A 21,589-nucleotide genomic window follows, 5' to 3' on the forward strand; every position below is an offset into this window, starting at 1 on the left:
ATGAAAACTCCCACTACACACCCACATTCGGGCAGACGCAGAAAATAAATTGATGTTAAAGTTGGAGGGAAAATCTGGGAAAGCAGTTCAATGGTCCATGTTCACCAGGACTGGCTGCTTCTCTATTTCTCTACTCCAGGTACTTTCAATTGTTTTCAGGAGGCAGAGAGTGACCAGGTCACAACTTACAAAGTCTCGCACTTGTTGGTTTAAAGCAATAACTATCTGGTGAGGATAAATAAACTGGCTTTCTTCATGGTAACAATAAATCCCTTTTTTTGGCTGTGGTCAGCATTGCTCACTGTTAGAGGTGACTATGATTGCTTCATTAGGTAATGAATATAAATTGGTTTGCAAGTCAGCAATGGCTGATTCAACTCACTCGATTCTGAGCTAACATAAAGAGGAACTTTAGCGGATGCACAGAAGGGCCAGTGGAAACATTTGTGGGATGTGGCCGTAACTGGCCAGGCCAGAATTTATTGTCCATCCCAAGGTGCGCTTGAGAAGGTTGTGGTGGGCTGCCTTCTTGAACCACTGCAGTCCAAGTGCGGTTGGTAGGCTCACAATGCCCTTAGAGAAGGAATTCCAGGATCTTGAACCAGCAAATACCAGTGGTGATGGGATAGGATCCTTGAGTATGCATTTATTGTCCATTTAAGGGCCTCAATTAACGGTGGGATGGGAAATAGATCCATGGGCTTTCCAGTCACTTACACAGATCAAAGTGGAGGCAGAAGGCAGCAGTGTCCCCACAACTGATACTTTCCCATCTGAGCCACCACACCAATCCAATATGCCACCCGTTACTCTGAGCCGGTCTCTTTGGGTCCACAAAGGTTTCATTTCTAGTTGTGACAGACCTTCGGTCTCCCCCATCACCACCAGCTGTTTCAGTTTTGCTAGGACCGGATCTTTCTGCTTCCAAAGTCTCATATTATCAGCTGCGACTGGAAGTGTGTCCAGAAAGTTTTTAAGGCAATTACTGACTCTTCCATTGGGCATACTACCGGTGGTGTATCTGCCAGTGGGGTGGGGGGGGTGGGGGACTGGGGGACAACTCAATACACCTGCATTTACTACTTAGCCTCCTGATGGTGTTCCAACTTGTAATTATATGCACTTAATATTAGAGCCCAGCGCTGAATTCAGCCAGAAACTATGGGCGGCGCTTGTCCTCTTTAAGCAGACCAAGATGAGGTTTGTGGTCTGTAATTATCAAAATTTTCATCCATGAACGTATCAGTGGAACTTCTTGACTCCAAACATAACCTCCAATCCTCCTTTCTTTATCTGGGTGTATTTACACTCTGCATTAGGCAAAGACCTGAATGCTTATACTATTTAGCACTCCTCTCTATTGTACCAGCTATAAGTTAATACCACTTCGATTCCATACCATCTCACTTGGGATCATAGTGTGCCAACACCTTAGAGGACGATGGCTGTTTCTACACTTCCCTGAAAGCTAGGACTTGTCTATGCAGCCATTTCTAATGGTGACCCTTTTTTAGAGTTGATGCGAAGGTGCCAGGACGGAGGAGAGGTAAGATATGAACTACCTGTAATAACTTACTTGCCCAAGGAATGACCTAAGCTCCCATACATACATGGGTGCTGAGCCACCTTTGATCATCCTCACTTTATCTTCCAACAGGTATAACTCAGTCTTGTTGACTCTGTAGCTCAAGTAGGTCATTTGGGGTGCCTGGAACATACATTTTTCCCTTCTAAGGCATACAGCTGCCTTGGAATAACACTTTAGGACCATGTCCAAGTTCTCCAAGTGCTCCTTATTAGTTTTCTCCGTTATTAGCACATCTAATAAATAGTAAATGTTCTCCAATCGGCCATTGAAAAGCAACACAGACTGACAACACCCCAAACAGCAGTCTCATTAATAGGCACAAGCCCTTATGGGTATTCATTGTAGCATACTTCTGGGAATCCTTGTCTAAATGCAATTGCAAGTACACATAGCTCATGTCCAATTTTGTGAAGGACAGCCCCACTGCCAGCTTTGCATATAAATCCTCTGTGTGAGGGATTCGGTATTTATCCAGCTGTGAGAAGCAGTTTACCATTTGTTCAGAACCCCACAAAGACAAACCAACCCATCAGGCTTCACAATTGGTACAGCTGGTGCTGTCCATCCCTGGTTTGCTGATTCCTTCATTTTCCAGCTTCCTGATTTCTGCCTCTCTTTTTGCCAATAAGGCAAACAGCACTGGGTGGGCTTTGCAGAATTGTGGGATTGTTTCTTGGTCAATATGCAAGATGGCCTTGGCTTCTTTGATAGTCCCTAGACCTTCCAGTAAAGTAGGCTTTCTAGACTTTCTAGTATTTAATTAGGACTTCACTAAGGCAGCCATTTTCTAATCAAAAAAACATTGAGCCAATTTAGGGGAATTTCTCACAACCAATTTCGTCCTTTCAAGCTTGGGCCTGAGCCTTCTACTACAATCACTGGTAACTGAATATGCTGTTTCTCATAAGAGACCAGAGCTGAAATTGTACACTCAATCTGTAAAGGTTCCCCAGTTCTCACTACAGACAAGGTCTTGCACAAAATTAAGAGTTGCAGTCCAGAGCAAATTTTGTTAAAAACTAGTTCTGTGATCACTAATACAGCTGTGCTATTAGAACTGAATGGCCATTCAACCAGATGTTTATTTTGATTGCATGTAATTTGGATGTTGCTAAACAATTTAACTGATCCAAAGCAGATGTAGGTGGACTTTCTGGGGTGTGTTCTCTCCTGGTTACCAGCCCATGAGTTCTTTTACTCATTTCAGGCCTAGTGGCACTCTTTTGCTGGCTTGAGTCCATATACCGGCAGCAGTTACAATGGCTCGCCAGCACAAATCCTGAAGAAAATTTTAACCATTTGGCCAAGGCTTGGTTTTGTTTTGGGGTTTTGCTGTGGACTGACCGAGAGTCCCTCTTTTCAGGATATGCCCTGAGTGAGGCTATGCAACTGCCTTCAGCCAAGCTCAGTTGGACTGGTGAGGATACCACTTCCATTGGAATACCCTGCAACTCATACGCTCCATTTGGCGTATTTTCCAGTGACAAAGCCATTTGTTGTGCCTTTTTGAAGTGCCATTGGGCTTCAGCTAGTAGGCCTTTTCACGGTTATACCATTAATCCCACATACCAAACAGTATCTCAGCATTTCATTAAGGGTTATACCAAATTCACAGGCTTCTATCAGTCACCTTAACCTAGTCAGAAATCTTGATATGGATTTCCAATTATCGAATGAAAACAATAGCATCTTAGAATTAGAGGCAGCTTGGGATTGTAACATTCCTTAACTTTGTCTGTCAATTTGTGAAAGGTTTTAGTATCTGGTGCCTTGGGGAGAATAAGAAAAAGCTGCAGTTCCACAGGCTGTCAGAAGAATTACTCGTTGCTTATCATCTGCCACAATGCCATTTGCCCAAAAAGAATAACACATTTTTTCTACATACTGGGCCCAGTATTCAATGGCAGTATCAAACAAGTCAAGTTTCCCAAACAAAGGCAATTTTCAGCTTAAAAGATGACTGTTGCAAACAAGTTTCTTCAGGGGCATGCTTTATTCCCATCACCACTGAAATATCTTCACTGAGGCTGGTATCATCTCACTTTATTTGCTGATTAAGAGTCCTCTTCAAAGTCAGCTCTCATAGTGCTAGGGCATCTGATATTCCTCTTATTACCTGTCAGTTTGGGCTCTCTGATTGGACTAGATTAACAGCCCCGATCAGGGAACTCATATTCTATGAGGTCCAGTAGTCTGACCTCATTACAATCACTACATTGGCTATAATCAAGATGGCCTGATGGAGGAAGGAGGTCCTATTTGACATTGTTACACATGCTACTGGTGTCCACTGTTACTGGGAAACATTTGTTTTTGGAATGATCATTCAGTTTGGATTAAATCCCAACAAACTTTTCCAAGCAGACAGAGATGTGATGAAGATTTATATCCTGGAATGAATAAATCTCCAAGAAGAGTTAGTTTTCGATTTAGATTTAATCAGAAGTAACAAAATCAATAATGTTACCGCATAGCTCGAAATAGAGTTGTAGTGCAGAGAAAAGCTGGATTAGAGGACTTAGTGTAAAATATGAAAGTGCTCACTGTTTCAATTTGATTTCCTTGGTTTACTTTCATTTCCTTTATTTTTTGTTCTAGCCAGTTCTGTCCTCCATTCTGCATTCCCAGATGATCCTCCTTGATCCTTTAACCTGATAAATCAATCCTTGGCTGCAGAATTTGGTATATTTCTTTAACTGTACATCCTGATATTGGCCAGATAAATAGAGCACTTTGGCAATTTTCCAGGTGGAGCAAAGTATAATTTAAACGGGTTTATTGAGTGATGTAGCTCAAATGGCTGGTAGAACAGTGAGAGAGGATTAGAAGTCTATACATTGCTCAATAAAATAGAACAACAAATTGACTTTGCCGAGTCTCCTGACATAATAACTGATTCAGCGAAACCCAGGTATTGAACACAAAGTTACACTGATTCTGGTCTATGGTAATGATAGAATACATTTGCTACAAACTGACCAAATAATAATCTATGGCAGGTCAGTGTAAAACATTTCAATTTCATGAGTTTCTTTTTATGATGCATTTATTTTAGCAAATTATTTTTTAAGTCCGTCATAAAATATCAATAAACAGCTCTTTAAAAGCTGGTACAATATTGGCTGCCCACCGTTATTTTTTCTTAAGTGTGGAGAAAGCTGTTTGAATACCAATATAATACCTTTAACAAAACAAAACATCTCAAAGTCTGGGAAGGACACGTCTACCCAGTCACAAACTGTGGATGGCCAATTTGATCTCTGAAAGATTTCTTTATTCATTTACGGGATAAGGACATCGCTGTCTGGGTCAGCATTTATTACCCATCCCTAATTGCCCAGAGGGCTGTTAAGAGTCAACCACAATGCTGTGGTTCTGGAGTCATATGTAGGCCAGACCAGGTAAGGATGGCAGTTTCCTTCCCTAGTCAACTTGAAGGGTTTTTCAACAATGGACAATGGTTTCATTATCATCATTAGACCCTTAATCCCATATTCTTATTAAATTCAAACTACACCATCTGCCATGGTGGGATTCAAACCCAGGTCCCCAGAACATTAGTTGGGTCTCTGGAATAACAGTCTAACAATAATGCCACTAGGCCATCAGCTCCTAACCCAAAGTCGGGTCAGAACCCAGAAATCTTCCCAATGTTCTGGCCCAGATAAAAACAAATGGAATTAGCCAAACAGGTCTCCATAAGACCATAAAGGTATAGGAGCAGAGTTAGGCCATTCAGCCCATTGAGTCTCTCCACCATTAGATCATGGCTGATACTATCTCAACATCATTCTCCTGCCTTCTTCCCATAATCCTGATTCCCTTACCAATCAAGAACTCATCTCTCTCTCTGTCTTAAGCACACTCAGTGACTTGGCCTCCACAGCCTTTTCTGACAATGGGTTCCATAGATTAACCACCTTCTGGCTGAAGAAATTCCTCCTCAGCCTGACGCTATGTCCTCAGGTCCTAGTCTCTCCTACTGGTAGAAACATCTTCTCCACATTCAGTTCAGGCAGGTCTCTCAGCACTCTGGATGTTTCAATCAGATCCCCCTCATCCTTCTAAGCTCCATCGAGTACGGACCCAGAGTCTTCATCTGCTCCTCATATGACAAGCCCTTTGTCCCCAGGATCATTCTTGTAAACTTCCTCCAAAACCAGCACATTCTTTCTTAGACACAGGGCCAAAAAATGCTCATGATATTCCTGATGGGAGGTTTGACCAGAGCCTTGTACAGCCTCATCAGAACATCACTGCTCCTGTATTCTGGCCCTCTAGAAATGAATGTTAACATTGCTTTTGCCTTCCTAACCACCAACTAAAACCATCCCTTAGAGTATGTTCTGTATCGAAAGTAACAACAGATTTGCTCAGATCTATTTGCATTTCCAACTCTGCATGTCAGAAGTAATAAATAATGATGGTCATTCAAAATCATAGAAAAACATAGAGTATGCGGCGTAATTTGATCCTAGAGTAGGATAATAGGTCAGCACAACATTGTGGGCCAAAGAGCCTATACTGTGCTGTACTGTTGAATGTTCTATGTTCTTAAAACACTGAAGAAGCTGATTACCTTAAATCTTCAAACATGTGAAATGTACATGAGCAATTTGCAGTCACTTTCCCTCACAATATTAATAAACCAACAGAACACTTGCTGTTTATCATATGATGGTGAGGATTCTTCTGCCATGTGTACAGGCCTTCAACCTGCTCCTCTGACATAACCAGGCCTAGTCACTTGTATCAGGGGGTTAGCGGATATAAGGGGCTGTCTATCCACAGAATCACAATCACCATCACCATCAGAGGAAACAAATGTTATAAAACAGGAAAATTCCACATCGTGACCCCTACAGCGCCAGAAGAATTTGGACAGTCATAAAGAACCAAAATGTTCGAAAAATGAAATAAGAGGAGGCATCGTCAAGGATCCCGCTCTTTCCACTGGGACACCTCAGGGCTTTTACTGTCACTTCAATCCCACCTTTCTACTGGCAGCTATGGAAAGCATTGATATCACGGTTGCATAGGGGAGAAATCTGCTGGGATCACAGGCCCCATTCCACTCGGAAAAGCCTGGCAGGCATGTTCTTGTAAACCTCTGAAACCACTGCACCCCTCCCCCCGAATACTTCTGACCTTCAAAATCCTTCCTTATTTTCCACTATTGTCTCAACAAATTTTATATGGCATTATACAGAAGGATCCAATCCAGCAACTGAAAATTTATCATTCAACTGATGTCCATTTTTCTCCCTATATCCTAATCTCCCTGACTCTAGAATTACAGAACATAGAGAACTCAGGCCACACCATTCAGGAGGGACGTTAAGAAGCACTTCTACACACAAAGAGTGGGAGAAGTTTGGAGCTCTCTTCCTCAAATGGCAGTGGATGTTGGATCAGTTATTAATTTTAAAATCTGAGATAGATACATTTTTGTTCAGCAAAGGTGTAAAGGGATATGGGCCAAGGCATGTATATTGAGTTAGACCACAGATTAGCCATGATTTCATTGATGGCAGAACAGCCTCAAGACCTGAATGGTCTACTTCTGTTCTTACAGTTTATTGGTGACCTTCCCAAAATATGTCAAATGGGTGATTTATTCCTGGATCTCTACTACACTATCCTGTAAAAGACATATGACTGGGTCAAAGATTGCCATAATACAAGTTTGATTTTTACCTGGTGTTACTTTGCCCTAAATCATGCCATTTCTGATCTTTGGAATTGCTATGAACCAGAAATTCAACTGGACTCACCACGTAAACACAGTGGCTACAAGATCAGGCCAGAAGCTAGGAATACTGCGGTGAGTAACTCACCTCCTCACTCCCCAGAGATTGTCAACCATCTACAAGGCACAAGTAAGGAGTGCGATGGAATATCCCCACTTGCCTGGATGAGTGCAGCCCAAACAACACTCAAGAAGCTTGACACCATCCAAGATAAAGCAGCCTGCTTAATTGGCACCACATCCACAAGCATCCACTCCCTCCAACACCGATGCTCAGTAGCAGCAGTGTGTAGTATCTATGAGATGCAATGCAGAAAATCACCCAAGATCCTCAGACAGCACCTTCTAAACCCACGGCCGCTTCCATCTAGGAGGACAAGGGCAGCAGATACATGGGAATACCACCACCGTGCAAGCTCCCCTCCAAGCCGCTCACTATCCTGATTTGGAAATATACCACCATCCTATGAATGAAGAAAAAAGTAACACACCTCATTCTGTTGCACACATCAAAGCTTAAGCAGTCATAGAAAATCACATAGATGAATAAAATTCCTCGGCAATTACTACACTAGTCTGTTTTACATTATGTTTCACATCAGTGGCATTTACATTTATATGGAAACATAAACAGATCAGATCATAAAGATTTTCTTATCACATGTAAATGTATTCCTGTTGAGAGTTGTTGGTTGGTTTGCCAAGCTGGCTGGTTTCATTCAAATGTTTCATCCGCCTTCTAAGTGACATCACCAGTGCTGTATAGCCTCCGTTGAAGCATTGTTGTTCTGTCCTGCTCTAAATTTATATGGTCTGGTCTGTCATGGTTGGCGGTCTTGTTTCCGGGTTTGTCCCATATTTGCATGTAGATGGGTCTATTTCAACATGTTTGTTTATTGCATCAATGATTGAGAACCAGGCCTCCAGGAATTCTTGTGCTTGTCTTTGTCTTGCTTGTCCTAGTACTGTAACTTTGCCCCAGTTAAACTGATGTCCTTCTATATCGGGGTATATTGAAATGTCGGAGAGCTGGTCATGCCGTTTTACTGCAAGTTGGTGTTCACGTATCCTGGTGGTCAGTTTGCTGCCCATCTGTCCGACGTAGCGTTTCTCACAGTTGCTGCATGGTATTTTATATATCACATTTGTCCCCGATCCTATGAGCAAAGTACATAAACCTGACATTCCCCTCGGACCCATTGTTTCCCAGCCAGATTCTCTGACACACAGGCTAGCCAACGAGTTACAAGAAACACTAAAACTTCTCACCAAAGATCAACTCACTCCATATGCCCATCATAAGATTTCCTGGACAAGATCAGGAATATAAAAATCAACAAGGAGGAAATGCTGGTATCCTGTGACATTATAGCACTATCCACCTCTATCGCATGACGCTAGCAATGGAGACACTGGCCACATTACTGGACAATCCAAAAACACAGGATTTTGACCCAGCAACAGTGAAGGAATGTTGATGATGCAAATCACCATGATGTAACCGATGACACGGCTTAACAACAGCAGTAAGAGAGAAGACACAGTCGAGAATGAGCATGTGAAGGGAGACATCTTAGATACTGCACTGGAGGGCTGTATTGAGAATCTGATGTGCACAGATGTAAACAAAGGAGTGTTGCATACATAAAAAATTGAAGAGCCTTACTGAGAGATAAGGAACAGGCAATACCAGGGGAGATTGTATGGCTATGTCTGAGATGTGTTCAGTTTTTCTGGAGGCTTGCTGGCGACTAAGCTTCCTGGCTTGGTGTCCGCACTGAATGGCAAGAGAAAACAGCAGTAATCTGAGCCTGGTATCTCTGGCTGAGGGGGCAAAGCACAAAAAGACAAGACAAGGTGTGAATGCCGTGAGCATCAGGAAAGACTCAGAGTGAGTAAGTGAGTGAAGATCCCTGGAGATAGAGACTGCACCAGGCTGTAAGCAGGCTGGTGGGGGGGGGGGGGGTGGGGGGGGGCGCGTGGAAGGTGGCGTTGGGGGGGGATGGATGGAGCAGTGGTTGGGCATGTCCTTGCTGTGGCATTACAATGAGAGCAGCCCGGGCAGCCCGAGTGGCAACATCAAAGGGCAGAGTGTCTGTAAGCTGACTGAAAACGTTATACCACAGTCCCCCACAGGGCATGGATGTATGTGGATGGTGCCCGCTGAGCATGTCTAACATGGAGACCTTTTGGAAGTGAAGAATTTCTGAAGAAGGGTCTCGACCCGAAACGTCAAACTTTCCTGCTCCTATGATGCTGCTTGGCCTGCTGTGTTCATCCAGCTTCACACCGTGTTATCTCAGATTCTCCAGCATTGGCAGTTCCTACTATCTCTGTCCCAATACCTGGTAGCAAGATTGACCAAGTCACAAGATAAAAGAAAACTCAATTCTAATCAGTTACAAGATTGACAAGGATTGATGATAGAAAACCAATTTAACTATTTGGAACTAGAAAATCCAACTCTGTGCTGATTATAGAATCGTAGAGTTGTACAGCATGGGAACAAACCCTTCCGTTCAACTCATCCATGCCAGCCACATATTCTAAAATCAATCTATTCCCATTCACCAGCATTTGACTCCACCTGAACTGAACATCTCATGGATGATAAAACCAAGAGAACTGTGGATGCTATAACTCAGAAAGGAAAACAGAAATTTCTGGATCAGCTCAGCAGGTCTGGCAGCATCAGTGGAGAGAAATTAGAGTTAACACTTTCGGTCTCATTCTGAGGAAGGGTCACTGGACCTGAAACGTTAACTCTGATTTCTCTCCACAGATGCTGCCAGACCTTCTGAGTTTTTTGAGCAATTCTGCTTTTACCTCATGGACGGTATTGTTTTAAAGCAAGACAAAATGTTCATTTATAAATTCACAGTGCAAAATAACTTGTGTTTACTCATTTTACTCCCACTAAAGCAGTGGATTGGCCCAGATATCTTTCCCACCATCTCTTCGAGATCAAAACTTTGTCGAAGAAACTCCACGTTGTAAAGCAGTCACCAATAACTGCAGTAACATAATAACATTATTAATGGAATGTTTTCATCTCTAAACTGAGGTACTTTCACTTCAGTCAAGAACTTTAACGAAGTTCCTGAGTGCAAGATAAGATAAACTTTGGAGAAAATCTTTTAAGCTGCCTCAAGTAGAGTATCAAATAAATGCAATGGGCCATCAACAGGAATGGTTTTCAAATCAAACTTCAATTTTTGAAAATTATGAGATAGATTTTTTTTCTCTAAAGGGTCATAAAGTTGCTGGAAAGGTACACATCTGCTCATTGTTTATTTGAAATTATCCAACAGGTTTGCAATATAAACAGCAAAGGGTTATTATTGGAGCTTAACAACTTTCGTTGGCTTTAATTTGCTGATTAGCCTCACGCATGTTTTTGGAAAAGTATTAGAATCAATCATTAAATAAGTAACAGCAGAACATTTGTAAATCATAATCTAATCAAGCAGAGTTAGTATGGCTTCACGAAAGGAAAATCATGTCTGTCTAATTTATTGGAGTTTTTCAAGGAAGTCTCAATAGAGTACTGTGAGTAGTTTAGGTCCCTTAAGGAAAGACATCATTTCATTGGACACAATGAAACAAAGGGTCCCGACCCAAAATGTCAACTTCCCTGCTCTTCTGATGCTGTTTGGCCTCCTGTGTTCCTCTAGCTCCACATTGCGTTATCTCTAAGTAGGTTGGGACTCTACTCACTGGAGTTTAGAAGAACGAGAGGTGAGCTTATTGAAACATATAGGATTCTTAAGGACCTTGATAAATGAATAACTGCTGAGAGGATGTTTCCTCTCATGGCAGAATCTAGAACCGTAGGGCATAATCTTAGAATAACCTGGTGCCAATTTCACATTGAAATGTGGAGGAATTTCTTCGAGAGTTGAGAGTCTCTAGAATTCCTTGCCACAGAGAGCTGTTGGGGCCAAATCCTTGTGTATGTTTAAGTTTGAGATAGCTAGATCTTCGATCAGTCAGGGAATCAAGGATTACAGGGAAAGGGAAGGAAATTAAGGCATGTTGGATCAGCCTTGATCTTATTGAATGGTGGAGCAGGATCAATGGGCTGAACAGCTGATTCCTGTTCCTATTCCTAATGCTTGACATGGCTTATGATATCCTTTCTGTTACTTTTTCAGTGTATGTAGAGCATAGCTTTCTTCAATTATCCCTGAGTTTCTTCAACAATCACAGAATGTTGAGAAAATCAAAAGAAATCTCTATGATTTTGAACATCAGCCTGAAGTAGTTTTGCTAGATAATATCAAACATTTTGTCTGATATGAAGGTGAAACATTTTGATGGCAGAAACTGTTCTATGTAAATACGACTGTCAGCCTGGGGAAGTCTGTAGAAGGTTGAGACAGATTTTTAAATCAATTGGGGGATTCAAAGGTTATAGGGAAAAGGCAGGAAAGTGGAGTTGAGGATGATCAGATCAGCCATTATTCCTTTGAATGGTGGAGCAGACTCAGTGGGCTGAATGAGCTATTTCTGTTCCTGGACCTATGGTCTTAAACTAACACAGCTAGGGCAGGAATTTCATCCTGTCACCAAACATCATACCTGCTGTAGGGGAGACAGAGGTGAGAAGAAGCACATATTCATGCCACCAGCCAGCTTGATAGTCTGCCAGTGTTAGTGTGCCCCCGACACTCAGCAGGGTTACCCAACTACAAGCAGTGGGAGCTCATTCGGGAGATTAAACAGCCACAACACCAACTGTAAGAAGTCATTTCCAGTCAGCCCTTGGGACATCAGGGACAAGATTAGCCACCTGGAGGAAGCCTCCCAGCAGTGGGGACAGCTTGTCAGTGATCCGACAGATTTTTAAGGCTTTCCTGAACAGTTTGACTGCAGCTGCAATTACAGGCTTTCCTTAGAGAGGGTTGCCCTCTCTAACAGCGGTCAGCTGCTGATGTCCACATTATCTGTCTCTAGCCAGGGGACAGCTATACCTTCCACATAGCAAGGTATTCCCTGGACTGTCCTGCAGCAGCTGTTTGCTTGATTTCAAAAATATTCTTTATTTGCAAAATATATTTATATATGCACAGTTACTGAAGTAATTTGGTTCTATACAGTAGGATATGAAGAAACAAACAGGCATTGGATTTGACTCTATCCAGCAGTTGTCTTGTTCAATAGGAGCTGCGGCTGCTCACAAGTGCAGTGGGTTTCACTTTCTGCAGACCCACAATTCACTATCTATCCTCAACAGCACTCTCCACCCCACCTCCCCTTCCAAACTGCCCCACCGGTCCCGTGACTATGTTAGTGCTGGGTCAGAAATCACATGACACCAGGTTACAGTCCACCAAGCTTATTTGAAAACACAAGCTTTCGGACTCTAAGCTGTTGGACTATAACCTGGTGTGGTGGGATTTCTGACCTTGTCCATCCCAGTCCACCACCGGCACCTCCACATCATGCGTTAGTGCTGGAGAGCGATGTGCATCACAAGATCAGGAATAAGTATAAACCATTCAATGTTTTAACGCAAAGAGGTTAAAGGCTTTTATTCGTTAATATTCTAGATGTGTAGACAAGATTCTATGTCATAAATTTTATCAAAGCATTCCTTTAAGTCCTGATTAGGATGCAGTTAATTAGCATTCCTTTTTGCAAAAAGAAAGGAGGAGAAAGATCAGTCAATAGAGAGAATCAAGTTGAAATGCATAATGTATTAAGCACACCATAAAGAGATTGCTTTGGGGCTTTTCACATCCACACTAAATTCTTTTGCACTTGTAGATGTGAATTTGAAAGTGATATGCAGTCTCTAACGACAAAAATGCTCTTGCTTTCATTTGTTCATCCTGCGTATAACGGAGAAAGTATCCAACTGATTTACTTCAATCCATTTGTTATTTACACAGCTCATAACTGCTATGTCTCTGCACCAATTAGGTTAGGAAGACTTGCCTGAATCAATAAAGCTTCAGACACTGGAAAGTAGAGTAATCTGATCTCATGGTAGTCAATTGTAAAAGTCTCATGTAAAAACTCTGAGAAAAGTGACCTCAGAATGACAGTATAAGGGTCTACTGGCAAGACACCAAGGGGCAATTATGACTGGTGCTGGAAACTAGTGTAAAAAATGTATCTGACAAGTCATGACCCAGTTTTATAATGGAATAACAATAATTTCACAGCTTGGAAAGCAAGAAGCCTTCAAATTCTGCTTCAATCTCTGTACTGGTGATTTCCTTTTGCATTGTAGCTGGAAATTATTTATGCACTTCTTTTTCCCATCTTTTCATCATCAAGGAGTAACAGCTGCAACTTTACGCAAATTAGCTGCATTAAAATTGCAATAGGGATTACGCCACTCAGACATGTAAATAGCAATGATTAATCCTAAATAATTCATGGTTATAATGGTGACTATAAAAAGTCTGCCCAATTCTATGCTAAGGGAAAATACTTGTTAAATTTCTTCCATGGCTGAATAATATGAGGAAGATGAACTTTAATCTTGTACTGCAGTGGTAATTTTTTTTCTTTAGATTCCCTACAGTGTGGAAACAGGCCCTTCGGCCCAACAAGTCCACACTGCCCCTTGAAGCATCCCACCCCGGCCCATTCCCCTACAACCCACACACCCCTGAACCTCTCGCAACCTCTGAACTAGGAGGCCCAGGTTCAAGCCTCACCTACTCCAGTTGTGTGCAATAACATATTTGTATAATAAGGGTTCCTGTGGTCCCATGGTAGTGTCCCTGCCCCTAGACTTGGAGACCTAGGTTCACATCTCACCTGCTCCAGATGTGTGTAATAACAACACTCCTGAACAGGTTGATTAGGAATATAGGTCAAATTAAGTTTTAAAATTAATTTCATCATCAGACCACAAACTAATGGGATTTCGTACATTACCTGTCCCATGTCCCTGCCCAGTACTTGTCTTAGTTCCACAGTATCTTCAGTCATTGATTGCTTTTTGAACTCATGCATAATATGCACTTGCAGAATTAACATAAACAGGTCAAAAGTATGGGAGATAACAAGTTGAATTGCATTAGATTTAAGGGCAAGATTTCTGTAAATCTAAGTGGTTTGCATCCATTTTGCTATTTCATTTAAAACTGCATTCGGCTGAGCAAGAAATCTATTTTGGCAATACTGCTGTGTACATACAGGCATTGCCCCAGTACAAAATCCTGGAAGCAGAAATTGCTGAATCCCTTAGGTCAGACCATTTTAATATGACCTGAGAGTTTACTTCATGGGGACGAAAACTCCATAAGCCAATGCCTGTGCAATTCAATGTTCTAAACCTGAGCAAACTTGGTTTTCTCAATTTTGAGAATACAATGGATCACTCATCATTTTCAGAAAGGGTTTTAAGTTTGCTGTTATGGTCTTTCAGAACACAGCACATCTAGGATGTATTGATGTCCATCATCTCTAACTAAGGAACAATGGGAGGAAAATACAAAGAAAAAAGAATAGTACAGCACAGGAACAGGCCCTTCAATCCTCCAAGCCTGCACCGACATTTTTTTTGTCTTTCCACACTAAAACTATAATCACTTACAATAACGGTATCCACCTATGCCTTCCTATTCATGTATTCGTCCAAGTGTTTCTTGAATTGTGTCTGCTTCCACCATCTCCTCTGGCAATGTGTTCCAGGCACTCGCCATCCTTTGTGTGAAAAATTTCCATCGCACATCTCTTTTAAACTCCAAACCCCAACCCACCTCATACATTGAACATGTGTCCCCTAATACTTGACTCCTCAACCCTGGGGAAAAGCCTTACACTTTCCACTTTATCCATGCCATTCACAATCTTATAAGCTTCATTCAGGTCACCCCTCAACCTCCTACATTCCAATGGAAATGAACCCTGCCTATCCAAACTTTCTTCAAAGTTAAATTCCCCATACCAGGCAACATATGTCATCGTTTTCCCATGTTTGAATGGAATAATAATGTACCGCCTACTGGTGGATATGTCGCCACCCCTCATGGTGAAAATTTCCAACAAACTGGAAAAGGGGTGGGGTTTCAACATATCTGTGTTTCATCCCAAAGCTTGAACTTAAATTGTTCCATTTACAACATCTCTTTCTACTTTCACATCACTGGCCTTGCCACAGGCCTGTTCCTGGACACAGCGCCGTATCTGCGAAGGGTCTATAAGTGAAATCATCTTGGTGAATCTAAGCAGCCTGCAGCAGGGACAATGGCTGCAGCAGGCTGGCCTTTTCATCTATTGCTGAAGAACAACAACACATGACATCCCTGAAAGCTATTTGCTGCGGATACAACGGCAGTTCTCCAAACACGTCTAAAGACTGGACTTGAGGCCCGTGCCCTCGGGTCGTTCCTCATAATAGATCCCTCAATGTCTGGAGAGGAACACACAACCGAGCAAAGGGATAACATCTAGAGTTACGAGACTTCATATCTTTTTGTTCACATTTACACTCCGAGGCTGAGCTTTTTTGAAAGGAAGATGATCCCAAGATGCCTCCGAAATGTGATCCTGAAGTCGTTAGGCATTCTGACCATAAATTTTGGATTTTGCAGTCAGCCCAGAATGGAAACCAGTAGACGATGATTTATCTTCTGAAAGCTCTTGTGTGGCCATTGACAATGCATGGCTGTAAAAACTGAACCAATGGTGATGAGGCTTGAAGTACCCTTGAAATGAAAGTACTCAGACTATTAACATGTGTCATAGACAGCCCAATGCGTAAACAAGTGGGTTCTTGAAAATGACATTAAGAGGGCTCGGTTTCAGACAGTAACATCAGGAAAGTTTACACATTTTGGGTATATGAAAGGAACAGATGGGGTGTATTTGGAAAGATGCTATGGCAGATACACCTCCTGGGAAATGAGCACAAGGAAGTCCCACAAAGAAGGCGTAGGTGGACAACATCAAAACGTGGATGTGTCTCTCTGTCAAACAGGCAGTAGAGAATAAAGCTGCAAGGGGAAAGATTGTTGTTAGTGCACTCAACTTTTGGAACAAGTGTGGGTGAATGAAAGACATGGCAAGCAGACCTATAAAGCAAGTAAGGTGAGATGTATTGAGCTCCAGCAAGACAAATTGGATCTCACTGAGTGGTCCTTGTGATGAGGAGTGGTCAACTTTGTAAAACACTATTTAATGGATCTTTTTGGAAGCTAAAGGGAAATGGCAGAATATCAGATGGGCACGTTTCCCTCATGAGAGAGGTAAGAATCCTGCCTAAAATGTGACAAATGAGGGGAAAAGCCACAGTTTCAACTGCAATAACCCTGTTTTTAACATGTGAGTGAGCTATGTTCCCAATGATCTCAGGGACACAGTGGTTAGTACTGGTGCCTCACAGCTTCAGGGACCTGGGTTTGATTCCACCTTGTGGTGACTGTATGGAGTTTGCACATTCTCCCCAGGGCTGCGTTGATTTCCTCCAGGTGTTCCGGTTTCCTCCCACAGACCAAAGATGTGCAAGTTAGGGTGGATTGGCCATGCTAAATTTCCCATAGTGTCCACGGATGTGCAGGCTAGGTTGATGAGCCATGGAAAATGCAGGGTCACGGAATGTGTAGGAGCGTGGGTCTGGATGGGATCTGCTTCGAAGGGTTGGTACAGACTCAATGGGCTGAATGGCCTCTTTCTGCATTGTAGGAATTCTAGAACCTCAGGCAATATCAGTGTTACAATATACTGAAGATGTGAATCTGACTTGACTAACATTAATATTCCTTAAATTACTTCAAAGACAAAAGCGTACAGCACAGATTAGCCTTCCCATTTATAATGCTATGCTATCACACCATGTAGTGTCTATGTTTATAGTCAGTATCTCAACTTCAGACGACAACCAGAGTTTACGGATTCCTTGGAACCTGACTCAGTGGAAATTATGAGGTTATTACAATGCAAATTCTGGTTGCACAATGAATTAATAGTTCAGCAGGATGCTCCCTCCATGTAAAGTGGCAAATTATAAAGAATAAAGTGCTGTTAACACTGCACTAAATCTACCAAAGGCATTGTGCAGCCATAAACTAAGTGTATGACTGTTAAAGCAAAGTACCAGTATCTATACATCAATAGCTCTTAATTAGTAAAATAGACACAGGAAGATTACTTACAACCATGAGGCTTCTTTGTTCAACTGTCAAAAATAACAGGATAATAGGTCAGAAATGACAACCACAAACAAACGGAGGAAAAAGGTGACAAAACATTAAACAAACCTAAAAAAATGCAAATGATGGAGCCATTGGAATGATGCAGGGCTAAATCAGCTGCAAAAGCAGAAAAGTCGTAGGCTGGATAGAAATTAAAAACCAAGATGCTATCTATGGTTGTTTGACTTGCAGCCAGACATGCAGTAGTTTCTTTCTTACTAACCTGAAAACACTTTCAATTGGCGTTTTATTGGTCAATGCCTCGACAGTTGAGACTGATACCATAAAATTACACAGAAAGTATGAGGTTGTGAAAATGTTGCACTGATTTACAAAAAGAAAATGGCCAATTTAGAAATTCTGAGATGTTCTATTTTCAATCATAATAGGAATGAGAAAACACAAAGTCGGAGCAGAATATTGCAGATGCTGGAATCTGCACTGAAAAGAACAAATGCTGGAGATCACAGCAGGTCAGGCAGCATTCATAGAGAGGGAGCAAGCTAATGTTTCGAGTCTAGACGAATCTTCATCAGAGCTGAAGGGAAATTTGGAGAGGACAGCAGTTATGCAATGGTTGGGGCGTGGTGAGTAGGGATGGGGTCACCATCTATCAATGTCTTTTCTGGCCCAGCACTCCACACCCCACCAAACTCACCAACTCCAATCCTTCCCCCCAAACTATAGCATATAACCGGACCCCTCTACATTTCACTTCAGCTCTAATGAAGAGTCATCAGACTCCTAGCATTAGCTGGCTCTCTTCTTCATGGATGCTGTCTGACCCTCTGTGATTTCCAGCATTTGTTGTTTTCAGGTACGAGAAAAAGTCAGTAATAACTGGGGGAAGTACAAGCCTCGAAAGACCTCGAGTATCACATGACCGTTACATGACCTACTAATAAGAGCTGATCATACCTCTAAGTTATGGGACAGTCAATTGTGTAACTAAAGCTGAGGAACCAAAGGCTAATGCAGAATTGCCTATAGCTGGGCACAAGTGCATTAACATTAAACGTCAAATTTAGTAATAATATTCAGTTAATGATCATGGTAGAGTTGATCAGAAAACAATGTCAATAATACTTGCAGTAGTGATAATCCTTCACAGCATTTGCATTTATATATTTGTCTTTTTACAACCTTCAAACATCAGCAAGCATTAAGTACTTTCCAAGTGCAATCACTGTTGTAATGTCGAGAATGCAGCAGAAGATGTGTTTGTAGGAAAGATGCATTACAGCAAACAGCCCTTTAGAACTGAGATGAGGAGGAATTTCTTCAGCCGGGGGTGGTGAATCTGTGGAACTCATTCCACCATCTTTTGTGACAGACCAACTCATTGAGTGTCTTTAAGACACAGAGATACATAGGTTCCTGATGAGTAAAGGGATCAAGGGTTATGAGGAAAAGTCAGGAGAATGGCGTCAAGAAAGATATCAGCCATGACGGAATGGTAGAGCAGACTTGATGGGCCGAATTGCCTATTTCGGCTCCTACATTTTATAGTCTCATGATCTTGTAAAGAAATTTTTTTTTGTAGGGACACTGTTTCTGGAATAACTATCATCAAAAATACTAGGGAGAACACCTTGATAGAGTAGACTCCAGCTCCAGTGCAATAAACTCTAGTGAACACTTCCTTGTGGCTCTGCTGCTGTGGACATAGCCCCCTTGGCAGCGTAAGTTGAAAGTTGTCCAGCTCACACCCAATGATGTTCCGGTGGAAGGTGTAAGACAGGCTAGATTCTTAGTTCATACAGATCTGCGTTGGAGAGAAACTATTTTGAAACATCGCACAGGGTTGGAGGATCTGAGTTTATTTTGGTGATACTCTAATTTTGAGGATCAGATTTGGTTCCCCTGTGATCATCGAATCAGAATTTACTGTTTCATGTTCTGAAAGATAGAAATCAGCACAGGCAACAAATTTCTTGGCAACATATTGAATCTTTTCTTAAACTACAAGGTGGTATTGATCTATGTCTACAGAAAATCAGTCAAAGAAACAATCATCTATGCCTATGGAACAACACATTATGAAAACCACTTCAGTAATCTGGCCAGTTTCGTCACTTTTCTTTTTAATTTATCCCTTAACTGTGTCTGTTTGTCTGATGTTCATGTGAGACTGAAAACAAAAGACATTCGGTTTAAACGACAGACACCAATTGATGTATAGTTTTACTCTGCTAAAGTCATCATATCATAAATAAGCTGTTAAGTCTTTTGCTTAAGATACAAACCTACTATCTGAAATTGACTATTTGCAGAGTCTGAGAATGGTTATTCAAAAAGACTGGTTAGAAACCCTTCGGGTCAATTTTGAGCATCTTTGAAGATTTTAGTTTTATTGTGTTACAAATATGGAGGTAGGAAGGCAGATTTGACTTGGTGTTTGCCTGATTCCATGTTGTAGCACTATCCTAGATATTGTACAATAATAGTATTCACTCTTGTGGTGTAAACTACAATTGGTTCTTGCAACTATTCATCACCAATTACTTTTTAATTTGCAGTCTCTATTTGCTTGTAAGTACTGATATTGATAAATGTACAATATACCTGGAGATACAGGCTACACAGAGGCAATTCTGCTAGTTTGTAAAATATAAAAGAGAGAGCATTTCATATCAGAACCTAGTCTATAGCGAGTTAAATTGACTAAGTTACTTTAATGATGTAAAATTCCTCTTTGCTGAGCTTTTAAGTTACAAAGAGGTTTTAACCAAGTAGGTTACCCTTTGCTGGGTTAGATGGGTAAAGACAGTAGAAATATTAACAAAGGGTTATGGAGAATATAAATGAAAGCGAAATTGAGGCTAAGATCAAATCAGTCACTTTCATATTGAACAGTAGAAAAGAGATTCAATGAGTAATTCCTGCACCTATTTCTTATATGCTTACCATTCACTGATCTCCCAGGCTACACTGTCCCCTCCACCTTTCTATGAGCAACAGCTTTCTACCTTATCTTGCTCAATTATTGCCTGAAGGCAACCAAGAAAAGTATAAAAAACGGCAAAATATTTCCCACGTCTTCATTTTTTATTTTAAATTTTCAACATCCACAGTAATTTGTGCAGTATATTAAGTCTTTCAAGAATGCCCACCTTAAAGACATTTCCCTCCTATTGTTGATGGGATTTTCATCTCTCACCTTCTGCCATGTTCATCTTTGTTCATTTCTATTTTCCTTCTCATGTTTCATCACGGATCTTACAAACCACACTTGGCAACTTTCTCTGGCTCTGATTAATTCCACATCAATTCCAACAGAAATTCATGCCAGGTTTTTGAGACCATCCAAGAATACAAATATTTCCCAGATATTCAGAATTTCTCAAACTTCTCTTCTTGTCTCAACTGGAGATTTATTTCAATTCCAATTGCTACCACAAACACACTCTCAATCTTTGTCTCCAGCAACATCCGACTCAATTGCAAAGCTGTTCTTGCTCCTGTTTATTTTCATCCATCATCTCATCCCAAACTTTAACACAAAGAAGCAAACATCAACAGCTCAGGTTATGAATCCTTCTCCCCCTTCTCTTCTCTCTGACACCATCCCTTCTTTCAATCTCATTCCTTGCTGCATGTTCCAAGTGTTCTTTGACCTTTCTTTCAAAGCTCTAAGCAATTTGTCATAGAAATACAGAAGATAGGAGCAGTAGTAGTGATAATGGGAACTGCAGATGCTGGAGAATCCAAGATAATAAAGTGTGGAGCTGGATGAACACAGCAGGCCAAGCAGCATCTCAGGAGCACAAAAGCTGACGTTTCGGGCCTAAACCCTTCATCAGGGAGGGGGATGGGGTGAGGGTTCTGGAATAAATAGGGAGAGAGGGGGAGGCGGACCGAAGATGGAGAGAAAAGAAGATAGGTGGAGAGTATAGGTGGGGAGGTAGGGAGGGGTTAGGTCAGTCCAGGGAAGACGGACAGGTCAAGGAGGTGGGATGAGGTTAGTAGGTAGGAGATGGAGGTGCGACTTGGGATGGGAGGAAGAGATGGGTGAGAAGAAGAACAGGTTATGGATGCAGAGACAGGCTGGGCTGGTTTTAGGATGCAGTGGGGGGAGGGGAAGTGCTGGGCTGGTTA

At 41.6% G+C, this 21,589-nt stretch overlaps 1 protein-coding gene across 1 annotated transcript in view; it reads right to left on the reverse strand.

Annotated features, from left to right (window-relative positions):
• The window catches only part of LOC125452111 (sodium/potassium-transporting ATPase subunit beta-1-interacting protein 3-like), a 404,842-nt gene that overhangs the window by 348,046 nt on the left and 35,207 nt on the right, over nt 1-21,589 (reverse strand). The window contains exon 2 of the mRNA XM_048530125.2: nt 17,453-17,475. Coding sequence (XP_048386082.1) covers nt 17,453-17,458 — 6 coding nt within the window. The 5' untranslated portion in view covers nt 17,459-17,475. The remainder of the gene's footprint in view (nt 1-17,452; nt 17,476-21,589) is intronic.

The sequence above is a fragment of the Stegostoma tigrinum genome, chromosome 5 (assembly GCF_030684315.1).
Source record: "Stegostoma tigrinum isolate sSteTig4 chromosome 5, sSteTig4.hap1, whole genome shotgun sequence".
In the NCBI taxonomy this organism is placed as follows: Eukaryota; Metazoa; Chordata; class Chondrichthyes; order Orectolobiformes; family Stegostomatidae; genus Stegostoma; species Stegostoma tigrinum.